The sequence below is a fragment of the Equus quagga genome, chromosome 7, assembly GCF_021613505.1.
Source record: "Equus quagga isolate Etosha38 chromosome 7, UCLA_HA_Equagga_1.0, whole genome shotgun sequence".
Classification (NCBI taxonomy): Eukaryota; Metazoa; Chordata; class Mammalia; order Perissodactyla; family Equidae; genus Equus; species Equus quagga.
In genome coordinates this window covers 50,994,735-51,007,985 of record NC_060273.1, presented here as the reverse complement: position 1 = coordinate 51,007,985, position 13,251 = coordinate 50,994,735, and the positions used below count along the sequence as shown (strand labels likewise).

Here is a 13,251-nt window from a genome sequence, read left to right as displayed (position 1 = left end):
ATAAATGAGCGGAAGGCCAGCGGGATGACTAGCCGGGCGCCCGAGGCCACCCAGCTGCCCGGCGCGCCTTCCTGCCCCGGGCGCGGGAGCGGCGAGGGCGGGAGGCTCGGCCGTTCCACTCCCGCCGCGGGTGCGAACTTTCAAAAGACGCGGCGGCCGCGGCCCCGCCCTCCCTGCGCGGTTGGCGGCGGCGGGAGCGGGGGCGGGGCCGCGGCCGGCCGGTGGCTCCGCCCCCTCCTCCAGCCGCCTCCTCGCTCCCGGCGCCCGCCCCAGCTGCCGCCCGCCCGCTCGCCGGTGCAGCCGCGATGCCCCGGGGCCCGACCCCGGCCCGGGTCCCAGGCCCACCGCGTAATTAGCTTCCGTGCGCGCCGCCGCCAACGTCGCGCCCAGACGCAGCGATGGGCAACACGGTGCACAGGACCCTGCCAGGTACGCCGCGGAGCCCTGCCCGGGAGGCAGGCGCTGGGGTCCTCCTCTCCTCAGGGGACCCGCTGGGTGACTTCCGGAGAGCCACCTCCGGCCCCTCTTGGAGCCCTCGGCTCGCAGCGGGCTGGAGTCCCCGCTGCCTCCCGGACCCCGGACCCCGGCTCCGCGCGCGCCCCGCGGCTGGGCTTTGCGCTCCGGGAGGGCGGGTACCGCGTCCTGGTTACCTTGGGGACCCCCGTCCTCGTTCTCCCGGCTTTGGCCAGATGCGCGAAGGGGCCGCTGGGGCGATGCCGCGCTCCCCCTCGCCTTTGTTCCAGCCCGAGGGCGCTGAGGAGGGAGCCCGGGGCGCCCCGGGGGGTGACTGGAGCCGGGCTCCCCAGGGCTTCCGACGGCCAGAAGCCGCCCATTGTGCCGAGACTGCAGCTGCTGAGAATGGGGGTGGGGGTGCTCGCAGGGGTACCCCAGTTCCCAGCCGCCCAGCGCCCCCGCGGCACATGCTGCCTCGGTTTGACTATGTTCCCACCCGCACCCTGGCTGCGCCCCCCTCTGGTGTCCGCTCAACTGGGGGGGTCTCTCTAGCCTCTCGGAGTCGCGGCTGCACAGCGCATCGCCCCCTGGTTAACACCACCCCAGAATTTCCGGGGCCGGAGTAGGGGGATGAGGCGGGGAGGGTGGGGGTGGGAAGGCCAAGGAGGCCTTACTAGAAAACACCTGGTAATCGTGGGAAAGGATCATTGCTCTGTGCTGGGCGCTTTGCATCCCCCAGCGCGGTATGCACAGAAGCTTTGTGGTAAAGAGATGGATCTCAATTTTATAAATGAAGAAATTGAGGCTCACAGGAGGGGAAATGATTCACCCAGGGTCACACTGCTGGTGGGGGGAGAGTCTGGATTGGGACCTGTGTCTGCCTGCACACCCTTCCCCACCCCCCAAGTCTTTAGAATAAGTCTTTATTTTGGCTTACGGTGGGGCATCGCTAGCATCCTTTAGGCGGAAGGTGAGAGCTGTGCGTCTTTTTAAAGTTCAAAGGCCCGGCTCAGCGGGGAAGCAAGTCTGCTGTGGGGAAAATTTAGTGTGAGGTTTCAGGAGGAGAGGGACCTGTCACTTGGTCTCTGCTCTGACACTCCCATGTAGCCCTCCCTTCTAGGCGTTCTATCAAAAAGTAGTTGTTTCTTCCCCTGGAGGGGACTGAAATTGATGATGCTGAGCCCCGGGTTCCCAAGGCCGGTTTGTGGAAGAGAAGCCAACGCCTACTTTTTAAGCCTGCGGGCAGCTTTAGGGCCACTGCACTCAACCTCCAAAGTCTCAGAGGTGAAGTCACCAGCAGAGGGTCACCAGCTAGTCAGTGGCAGAGGTGGGATTCAAACCTGGGACCACTTACCAGAGGGTGCCCTCCACTTCCTGTTCCAAGCTATTGCTTGGATGGCAGAGAACCCACCCACCCAGCCGGGAGGTGTCCAGGGATGTTGGCAAATATGGCAGATGTTCTGTCAGCCGCAAAGACACCGGGCTGAGGCATAGACCCCTCTGTAGGATTTCTTACTTAAGGAATGTTTATGCTGTTTTAGTAAAAAAGCCATTCTGCCATCTGTGGGTTGGCCTTGGGGTGGGTGAAGGGACAGACACACGCCAGGCGGGCTAAATATAGCTGGAGATTTATGTCGTCTCCATCCCACTGGGGTCTCGCTTTGTGGCCTGGGCCACCCTGGACTGGGAGCCCGGGGCTGAGGTCAGTTACCCGCTGCAGTAGCTAAGTGGAAAATTCAAACTCTCCACTGGGGCTGATGCTGGCACTGAGTTTGAGGAAGGGGGACAGAACTGAATTCCTGAGCCACGTCAGTTTGCAGGTGCCAAGAATATGAAAGGCCTTTATTGTTTTCCGACCTGCCTATAATTAGTTTTTCACATACACTGTGCCATTTTTTACACCTCTGTGCTCAGTATCTGATGCTCCCCACTCCTGGCATATCCTTTCTTGTCTGGTCCATTTTTCAAAGTCTAGCTTAGTTGTCCCCTGCTCCAGGAAGCTTTCCCTGACCAATCACACCCAACCCTATCCTTCCTTGTGCTGCCTAGATGCCTTCTTCAGTCTCTGCTTATTCATCTGACCACACTGCATTGTGGTCGCCCGTCTCCACAGCCCGCCTTGGGGCCGCCTGAGGACAGAGCCCATGTCTTGATCATCTTGTATTCCTGGTTGCCCAGCCCAGAGCCTGGTGCCTGGCAGGGGCTCAAAAACCGGTGGTGGAGCTCACGTGTTGCCTGAATCTTGGGCTGAAAGAACGCTTGGTTCAGTGTTGCCCTGTTGAAATCCTCGTGCTTTTGTGCTCAGGGAAAGGACCCCTGCGTGGGGTTCCTTCTATGGGACTGGAAATAGAGAGCTGGCACTTGCTGAGCACCTGGCTCCCGTGCCAGGCTTCCTGCATATGTGGCTTCATTTACATGCCAAGCACAGCTTCTCCTTAAGGCTCCTGCATTGCTGATCCCTCTGCCTGGCGCATCTTACCCCGGACCTCCACATGGCTTCCCCCTCGTGGCCTTCAGGTCTCTGCTCCAACGCGGGTCCTGCCCTTGCGCCTGCCCCCAGCTCTGCCCGCTCCCTTTACCCTGCTTTGTGGTTCTCCTTAGCGTGAACCACTAACGTGCCATGCTGGATGAGTGGGTAGCCGTTTATCATCTGTCTCCCCAGGGAGGATTTTCTCTCTTTTCTTCACTGCTGTGTATGCAGCTCCTGGGGCCGTGGCTGGTACACAGTAGAGGTTCAGTAAATATTTGTTGAATGAATGAGTGAATTTCACTCTCGCAACAGCCCTGCAAGGTAGGGATTATCAGCTCCATGTTACAGATGAGAAAACCAAGGCTCAGGGAGTAAAACGACTCCCTCCGGCTCACACAGCTTATCCAGCCAGCAGAACCAGGATTGAAATCTGGATTTGTTTAGCTCCAGAGTCCTGCGTTCTTCCTCTGACATGCAGGACCCTCCCTGTCAAAGTTCAGATAGTGTTTATTGGGTGCCCCACAGTCCACCTGGCATGCAATCGTGTACAATAAGGAAATGCCAAAGAAGGGAATGCCCTTTTTGATTGATTATGGGGAACCCCTTGGGAGCCCTCACGAAGGGCGTCAGCAAATTCAGATGAATGCTCTGTGAACAGAAGTGTGCAGGCGTCAGCACAAGCGTGCACGTTCACTAAGCTCCTACTGTGTGCGTTACCCATTCTCTTTCTAGTGGCAGTTCAGCCTGCAGAGTCAGGTGTCATTCTTCTCCACTGTACAGGTGAGGAGACAGAGGCCCAGAGACGTTAAGACACTTGCCCTGACTCCCTGAGTTAGGCAGTGGCAGAGCTGAGCTTAGAAGACCCAGGTCTGTCTTCTCCCTAATACCACATGGTCCTTTTCCCTGCACTCTGTTAGCCTTAATCTGTAAGGGGAGAAAAGTGTAAACAAGTGGGGGCGGGGCGGCGAGAATTCCAGGGTGGGGAGGAGGGGAGGGGCAGGAGGAGGAAGTCCCCCCTTCTCCCAGCAGCACGGTCAGTCCCTTCCCTCAGCGCGCCTCTGGGCTCCCCGCAGCTCTGGTTGGAGAAGAGGCTGAATTCGAACTGCCCGTGGGGTTTAATCATTAAGTCAGTCTGTGCCTGACCGAGCCAGGCGCCCTTTTTAGTGTTAGTTCAGGAAGAGGGTGTCCTGGAGCTTTCGAATGAGGGCACAAGTTGACCCTGCTCTGTGCCAGCCCTGAGTCAGGGGCTTTACTCACGTCATCTATTTTAAATCCTCTTAACAACCCCCCAGGGGGCTGTATTTATGCCCATTTTACAGGGAGGCAAATGAAGGCTCAGAGAGGTAAAGGGCACACACGGAGTGAGGGAACAGCCAGTCTTCCTAACCTAGATGCTTGGTCTGCAAATGCTGTGTCCAGAACGGAAGCACCTGCTCCCAGCAGCCACTCAGACGCCCTCCCTGTGGAACCTCTTTCTTTCTTTCTTTGGTGAGGAAGATTGCCGTGAGCTAACATCTATGCCCATCTTCCTCTATTTTATGTGGGATGCCGCCACAGCGTGGCTTGATGAGCGGTGCTAGGTCCCTGCCCAGGATCCCGAACCCATGAACCCCAGGCCCCTGAACCAGAGCCTGCAAATCTAACCACTGCGCTGCCAGCCAACCCTCCTCTTCCTTTCTCTGACCTGCCTGTGGAGCGTGTAGGTGTGGGCCTGCCTGGGTCGGCTCTGCAGCTCCCTGGCCGTGGGAGGTGATGCTCCAAGGCTGGGCAGCCGCCCTTCTCCCTGGATCTGGACTGTCTCAGCTCTTAGGAGAACTGCAGCCTTTGTCACTCCCCTTACAGCCGCTGCAGTGGCTGTGTGGATGACCCCTCCAGTGATGTTCCCTCTCTTTGAACCTCTTCCTCCTTAGCCCATCACAGTGTGAGGTTGGGTTGGGCTTTATCTTGCCCCAGCTGACCCCTCCCCCCAGATCATTAAGAATGACTCTCACAGCCTCCAGGTTGAGCAGGAGTCCTGAGCTGAGCCTCTCCAGGTGATGCAGCTTCTCTTTGAACAGCCTGGAAACCTACGAGGCTGTCAGCACATGGTCGGGGGCCTGACTAGTCAAGGTTCTTCAGTGATGGCCCCTGAGGATGCTGGGGCTAGGGTCGGGGTGGAAGGGTGGAGTGGTCTTATCCATCAGTGGACATGAGGAAGAGGGTGTGGGGTCTGTCCGGTACATAGGAAAAGTGGAGAAGTTGCCTGTGGAGAATCTGGAACCAGAAGGAACTAGACCCTTCCTCTGCTTCTGCCCTCTTTCTGCTGCCACCTCTGCTGCCTTCACTCTCTCTCTCCCTGGCGGGAAAGGAGGGAGCTCTGGGGCTATGGGAGTAGGGGAAGGCCTCCTGGAGGAGGCGACATCTGAAGGAAAGTCCAGCTGAATGTAGGCCTCCCCGACTCGAATGTCATCTCTTTCTGCCACCTTTGGTGTCTAATGTGACTTGGTCACCCCAAGGCCCCTGATCTCCACTTGAGTGCGTCTCACCCAGGCTGGGGTGACTCTGGGGTCTGCCCTGCTTTGCATCTTCCTGAGTGCGCACCTTCATTCATCTATCTGACATCTTTTGGGCATCTGTGCCAGGCCCTGGGGGTTCAGCTGTGAATGTGATGGGCAGCTGTGAATGTGAGGGACAGGAGGCCCCCGGGAGCTGGCCTCTGGTGGAGGAGGGATGGGATGCTCTAGAGGAACAGTGACGCTATCACTGGGGGGCACAAGGGGCTGCTGCCCTCTGCCCCAGAGAGGTGGGGGTCAGTGCCCAACGCCCCGGACAAGGCCTGGCCACCAACCAAGTGGTCTCTCTACTGTGGGTCGTGCTCAACTAGCTTTTAAATAAATCTTTAATACATAGAGTAGAATAAAAAATAAAATATTGAGTGCATTCTTGTAGTAGGAGTGTTTTTGCTTCGTGAACTTCGGCTGTGTGTGCGCACTCGTGTGTTGTGTGTCACCGTGTAAAATGTGTTGGTCTGCGTGGCTCTCAGCCATTGAGCTGTGACAAGGCCGCTCACTGGTCTCCAGCAGGGGGAGGTCTGGCGTCTGGGTCTAGAACGTGGGTCTTGAGTCAGGCAGCCGGGTTCAGATCTCCGTTTGGCCATTTCTCAGTGGAGGGACTCTGGGCCGGGTCCTGCCTGTCTGTGAAGTGGGAGGCTGGGGAGGCTGTCTTGGGGTTGGCGGGCTGAGAATTCAGTGGATCGGAGCAGGCGGTCTTTCGCACAGTGCCTGGGGCATTCGCTGTCACGGTTATTGTTGTGGCCTGGAAAGGAGCGGCCTTGGACCTGCCCCTGGGGTCCCTGGATGGGGCCGGCTGACAGGTGCCCTTCACTTCCTGCCTTGAAACCCTGCCCCAGGCGACCGTGAGCCTTGACCTGAGGGCTGGAGCAGGAGGCGGCCCTTTCCTGTGCACTGGCAGCGGTTCCCAGGGGTGCCCAGAGCTCTCCCGGGATATCCTGATTTCCAGTGAGAAGCATCTTCTTGGCAGGCTGCATTTTGCGGTTCTCAGCTGTTCCCCAGACCTTCAGGCCAGGTTCTGTGCTGGGCCTGGGGGCACAGCCTGGGTTTAGGGACCCAAGGTCTAGTGGGAGAGACCAACAAGGACTAGGCAGTTACAGGGAGCTGGGGAGGGAAAGCCCAGGGAACCGCGAGAGCCCAGAGGAGGACACAGGAAGGCCTCCTGGAGGAGGTGCTGTCCAGCTGAGACCAGAGAGCAGAGCAGTTAGCCAAGAGAAGGGAACGAGAAAGGCTATTCAGGGCAGACGGGCTAGATGTGCAAAGGCCTGACGAGGGGGAGCAGCGCATGTGTAGGGAGCTGTGGTATGTGGGGGTCCCAGTGCAAGTGGGGGTGGCATTGGGGTCAGAGCGGTGGGCAGAGGCCAGGCGGGGGAGGGTGTCCTCACAGGCCAGTGCGGCCGGCAGGCTCCGCTCCTCGGCTGCACGCTGCCCGCTGGGATGACGGCCCTGTTTGCCAGCGGGGCGCAGCATTTTCGCTGGCTGGGCTGCAAGGACCGCTCAGAACAGGCCGTTTAATCTTCCCCACGGAACAGAAGAGTCAGCTCTGCCCTCTTTTGGACCAAAGGGCTTTCTGTACTTTGTGGTGCTCTGTGAGGGCTTAAAATAGAAGCCCAAAGCCAGGTGTGTGGTTAGAGCTTAAAGCAGAGAGAGAAGAGGGGGGAGGCCCGGGTGCCGCCCGTCGGCGCTCACCTGGGCCATGTAGCAGAGTGGTCAGAGCTTTGGTGTGCTTGCCCCACGCCAGGTCCTTAGCCTGTTTTGTCCCATTTGAACCATCAGGACGAGCCTTCCAGAAGTAGTTTCCCGTTTCACAGATGGGGGAAACCGAGCTCAGGGGGTAACCAGACCTGCCTTGGGACAGGTGGCCGGGAAGTGGCAGGGCAGCATTTGACTCAGCCTTGCCCACCCCTCCGTCACCAGGGGGTGCTGGCCCTCGCCCTCATCCTGAGCCCCGCCCCCTCAAGCTGCCCCTCCTGCAGGTGCACCTTCTCACCTTCTGTGTCCTGGGAAGGTGATTACTCCTGTCCACCGCATCCAGGATGAAGCCGCCCATGGACCAGGGCCGTCCCCCAGCCCCGCCCCACCTGCCCCAGGCCTGCAGACTCCGTGACTCTAAAGGTGGAGGTGGCCATCAGACGTCACCATGAGCCCTCTCCCCCGGAGCCCAGCTGCTCGCAGGCTCTTCCCACTGAGAGCTCCAGGCAGCCCCCCGAGTCAACCAGCAGGGTCACGGAGCTGGGGTGGGAGCCCTGGGCCGCCCTGCACCCAGGCTTTCCTGCAGAGGAGGAGCATCCCGTCCCCTGCTGTGCCGGCATTCTCAGCAGAGCTGGCGACAGCACAGCTGGGGGCCTTCACCCCTGGGTCTGAGTCCTGGCCCTGCCCCTGATTGGCCAGACAAGCAACTTAACCTCTCTAAGCTTCCATTCCCTCTTCTGCAGAAAGGGGATGATGATGGTACCTCTCAGACATGCAAAGCAGCCCACGGATAGGAAGTGCTCCAGGGGGCACCTGCTATTATGTATGCACTGGGCAAGCAAGCCCCTGCTCCATGCTGAGCCCTGTGCTCCCGGGGGAGACAGACACAGAAGAGTAGTAATAACCACTGACTTGTGTCACGCAGCCAGTCTGTGCCAGACACTGTTCTAAGCAGGTGCCTGCATTCAACCTTCAGGACGAGTTGTGAGACAGCTGCTATTGTTAGTGCCGTGTCACTGTTGAGAGAGCAGGGAGAAGCACAGAGAGGGAAAGTGACTTACCCAAGGGCACGTAGCTCTCGTAGTCCAACAGGCTCCCGCTAGAGAGAAGGGATGATGGTGTGGGGTGGACGGCTGTAGGGCCGGGCCGGGGGTCAGGGGCGAGGCATTCACATTTGCACTGGAAGCCTTCGTAGTGTTAAGCACAAGTCTGTAAGCATTTAGGAATCCTGGCAGATTGGTTTTTAGTTCACCTGCTTCTTTGGTTGTTTGTCTCATATCCCGCCTCCAGGCATGGTCGGGGTAGGGGGCCTTTCTCCAGGTGGCCTTGGGCTGACTGTGGGGACCCCAGCTGATATTCTCCAAGGTCTGATGTGTAGGTCTTTCAAGGCGGGTCAGGGGACAGCTGATGCCGTGAGGGCTTTCTGGACAGCAAAACGAGACCATGTCACCCCCAAGGCAGCAAAGAGTCCCCAGCAACGTAGCCTGGGGACCCCCGGAGCCTGAGAGCTGCCTGCAGATTCCTGAGGCCAAGGAGCGGACTTGATGGGGAAGGCGCTGTGGGCCAGACGCAGGTGTGACCCATGTGTGGACAGCACATGGAGGCAGATTTCAGCTCAGTTGAAGGAGGAACTTTCTAAATGTGGAAGCTGTCTGGAAGTGGAACAGGGGTGGGGCTAGGAAGCAGCCTTTGCTGGAGTGGCACTGGTGTTTAGCTGGGACTTGACATGGACGTTGCAGAAGCAACCGGAGCATCAGAGAGATCTGGGGTGAATTGTCCATCAGTTGCCTTTTGACCCTGGGATCTTAGGGGGAGTGCTATCCAGGGCTCATTTGCTGGACACCTGTGGGGCCCTTCACAACCTTTCACTCATGTAACCCTCCTGCCAGTTCTGCCTATTAGGTGGTTTTAGCCCCATTTTATAGATCAGGAAACTGAGCACAGAAAGAGAAAGCTACCTTACCCTACCCGAGTCTATCCTCCCCCCACCCCACCCCCGACCTCCCAACCTCAGCACCTTTTCAGACTCAGCCGCAGGTGTTTCTGAGCAGAGTTTGGGACAGCCATCTTGGACGCCAGTCCCAGCTCGCCCTCATCCCTTCTCCCTTCATTATTATTATTTTTTTAAATTGGCACCTGAGCTAACATCTATTGCCAATCTTTCTTTTCTTCTTCTCCCCAAAGCTCCCCAGTACATAGTTGTATATTTTAGTTGTGGGTCCTTCTGGTTGTGGCATGTGGGATGCCAACTCAACATGGCCTGTTGAGCGGTGCCACGTCCGTGCCCAACATCCAAACCGGCGACACCCTGGACCACCGAAGTGGAGCACGTGAACTCAGCCCCTGGGCCACGGGGCCCTCCCTTCGTTCTTATTACTGAGCCTCAGGGCAGCTCAGAGCTGGCCTCTTGCCCCACTTCTGGGCAGTGGGGGAAAGTTCCTTAATGAGTAATCCATTTGGGGAAACGGGTGGGGTGGGGGTGTCGGGGGCAGTGCCGGCAGTCGGCAGAATGCCCATAGCTATTAAAATGTGTTTTGTTTGTATCCTCAACATTACACGTTGTTTCTATCACAGTTCTATCCCTGGGCACGTGTGCTCCTTCCTGTTCCCCTAAGGATGATGGATTTATGAGCTGGGTGGGCACACGCATGCCCGTGTCTCCAAAACCGAGTCTGCTTGGTAACTTTCCACTCCACGGGAGGGATCCTCACCCCTCAGAAGAGCTTCGCTTCTCCTCAAGGTTCTGGGCGATTCAAGGGCAGGAAATGGGAGAGCGGAATTTCCCTGTCTCCGGGGATGGTGCAGCCTCGCGTCCCTGCAGACAGCTCACTCAGGCGCTCTGTTCCCAGGACCAGAGAGTGCTCGGAATCACCACGTCCCACCTACCATTTGGCGGATCGGACACTGAGGACCAGAGCCTTGAGCAGGGTCACACACAGATTTACAGATGGGGTCTTTGGCTGGCATCTCAAGAGATGTGGTGGAAAGAGCACTGGTTTTAGAGGCAGTCTCAAGTTCAAATCACAGTTCTACTATATCTAAGCTGTGTGATCCTCAGCAAGTCACTTCCCCTCTCTGGGCTTCCATTTTCTCATCTTTAGGATGGGGATAATGATGGTACCTCCCTCATGGGATTGTGATGAGGAATAAATAGGAGAGTCCAGGAGAAGTCTGAGCCCAACATTAGATGGGGACTGCATATGTGGGCATGGCTCACCCTCTTTACCAGAAGGTGGCTTCAGATTCCTTGAAGGCAAGGAACGTGTGCTTCTGAAATTGATGGCGGGGAGAGGAGCCATGGCACCAAATGGTCCTGCTGTGTCGCCCCTCTCGCGTCCCTGTGATAGATTACTGCAGTACCCACTGGTTAGCTAGGGAAGCAATTCCACATCATGGTCAAGAGCACACCTGGGCTTTGGATTCAGATTCGAGTCAAATCCTGACCCAGGTGCTCACCTGTGCCATGGCCTTGGGCCAGCCCCTACCCCGCTGGGCCTGATGTCCTCATCTGGGAAATGGGTCCATAGGGCTGTAGAGAGGCCCCACTGAGCCAACGACACTCACATCATCAGAGCTTAGGACAGATGGGATGGAGATTCCTATCAGGGCCCCAGTCTGCACTTCTGACACTTCTCCTTTATGTCTTGGGTGAGGGGCATCGTGGGTCCACACTCCCCTGCTCTCGTGAGCTCTCGGGCATTTGGAGGAAGGCCTGCGTGGTGGACAGGGTGAAGGAAAGAGAAAGCTGGACTTCAGAGGGGAAAGCAGAGTGGAAGGTACCCTTCAGAGTCACTTCTCAAGGTGGGCCTCAGAGCCAAACATGGCGGGGAAGGAATCAACATTAGTTGAGGACCTACTGTGTGCCAGGCCCTGTGCTCTGGGCCTTCCCTGCAGGGATCACTTCTATACTTTGCCCGAAACAGCCATAGCATCTCCTTCCTAGCCTTGGGAGCCAGGCTAGTATGGGTTCAAATGCCTATTCCACCACTTCCCGGCTGTGTGGCCTTAGGCCGCTCTCTCAACCTCTCTGAGCCTCCCTTCCTCACTGGCAGTGGGTCTGGTAGCCGTCACCTCCTTTAGCACTGTTGGGAAGATCACAAGTCGGGTCGGCAGAGGGCCAGTCGCAGGCTCTGCGTCACCCCCTGGGGGGTCTGCCTCTCTGATCATGCCCCACCCCCAATTCTTTCTGCAGACCTTCGGGAAGTTAGGCGCTCGGGCTCCATCCCCCTCTCTAATCTGTCACTGGCTTTCCTTTTTTAGATGCTTTACTTATTGTTCATCCCAAGTTCTGCCAAACCGTGCGTGGCCTTTGAGCTGCTCAGAACAAGCTGATTGATGACATCCACCCCCCACCCTTCCCCAAGACCAAGGCGGGGCACGCTCACCCTCTTTGCCAGAAGGTGGCTGATGCTACTTGTATATAGTCTAGATTTTTTTCTTGCTGGCCAGCAGGTAGGGAGAGACCTTGGGGAGAAGGGAGGCATAAAACAGGAAGGATGTGGCCTTCGGGTGAGACAGGACCAGGTACAAAAACAGGCACTGCCCGCACAGGCTGGGCCGCCCCCAGCAAGGACGTCTGCCTCTCTGGGCCTCGGTTTTCTCCTCTGGGAGCCACCTGGCAGGGTGTGGCAAGGAGTGAGCGGGTGTGGTGAGCCCCAGGCCCATGCTGGGTCTGCCAGAGGTGGGCCCGCACCCCTCAGGGCCGGCGAGCATGGCCCAGCAGTGGGGCTGGTGAAGAACATTTCGTCAGCTCCAGGAGCGAGAGCAGCGATGTTCAAGGAGAGCTTCCTCCCTCTCTGGTGCTGCTTTTGACTGTGGAAGGCAGAACCAGTGGATCTGTTGGGACCGGGGCCCTGCAGGTCCCCACCTGCAGCTGAGGTTAGCGAGCAGCCAGCTTCTGGGCACCACCCGGGCCCGGGAATGGCTGCCCTCAAGGAAAGAGAAGGAGAGAGCTGGCAGACTCGGCCAGCTTATCAGCCAGCTGCCGCCAGGGGCTGCCTGGAGAAGAAGCAGGTGCCGGGGAGCAGGCCTGTGCCAGCCGTTAGAAGCGACGTTTGAAATCTGGACTGTTTCTCTCACTCCTGCTGTGCTGGGTCATTTTGACAGGCGAGGCGGAGAGGAAGGGACAGTTGCTATGGGAAGACCCGGGGCCTGAATCCCATTCTTCAGAGAGGCAGGTCCTCGGGGATTCTTCCCTGCTCCAAACACTTCGGTGGCCCCCAGAGCCTTCTTGAGGACCTTAACCTCCTTTGCACGACCTTTAAGACCCTTTGTGGTGCAGCCGCTGACTCCCTGTGCACCTGCCCCTCTCCTTTCTGCACCACATTCCCTGCGGCTCCTCAAGTCCACACATCTCATTCTCACCTCCAGGCCTTTGCCTGTGCTGTTCCCTGTACCTGAACCCACTTTCCCATCTCTTATCATCCTTCCAGCCACTTCTTCCTAAGTCTGCAGAGTGGCTTCTCTGAGAAGCAGCCCCATAGCCCACTCCTCTGTGCTGGCACCCTGAGCTGTCATGACGCCTGTATGTGGCCGTCCCGCCTGCTGGTCTCAGCTCCAGGGGCCCTGGCATGCAGCAGAAGCTCCATAAATGTCAGTGAAGGAGGAAGTGATGTACTGGAGAAAGAATGAGGGCACATCCCCCCTCCACGGCCTGGGGCCCTGACCCTGGGAGCCGGTGCCTGAGGTTGGAGCTGCCTGGGCCTGTTTATCAAGCAAAGACCTCAGCTGAGGCGCCCAGTGGAGGGTCAAGCCTGCTGGGCATCATGACCCCACTGAGCACACTTCGAGGGGGCGTCGGGGTAACCTCAGCCCCCAGGAATGTGGCACATCTGAGCCGACTTGAGCAAAGAGGGATGCTTAGGCCTGGAGAGAGCGAGCTTTCCTCCTAGCAGGCTATGTCGTGGGGCCTCCGGCCTCCCTCGGGGACTCCTTGCAGCTGTTGACGGGAGTGTGGGCCTCCTGGCTGGGCCGCACCACAGAGACCAGGTTTTGTTCGCAAGAAAAGGGGAGAGGAGGAGCAGGGTGGCGGTTTCCAGGGTGGGCTGGCCCCATGCCATCCGGGGTGCTGGCCGACCAGGCCTCTGA

General features: G+C 58.2%; 1 protein-coding gene across 1 annotated transcript in view; it reads left to right on the top strand.

Annotated features, from left to right (window-relative positions):
- The first annotated feature begins 270 nt into the window (after positions 1-270).
- Positions 271-13,251, top strand: part of NEURL1B (neuralized E3 ubiquitin protein ligase 1B) — a 42,161-nt gene continuing 29,180 nt past the window's right edge. Inside the window, exon 1 of the mRNA XM_046666392.1 lies at positions 271-429. Coding sequence (XP_046522348.1) covers positions 399-429 — 31 coding nt within the window. The 5' untranslated portion in view covers positions 271-398. The remainder of the gene's footprint in view (positions 430-13,251) is intronic.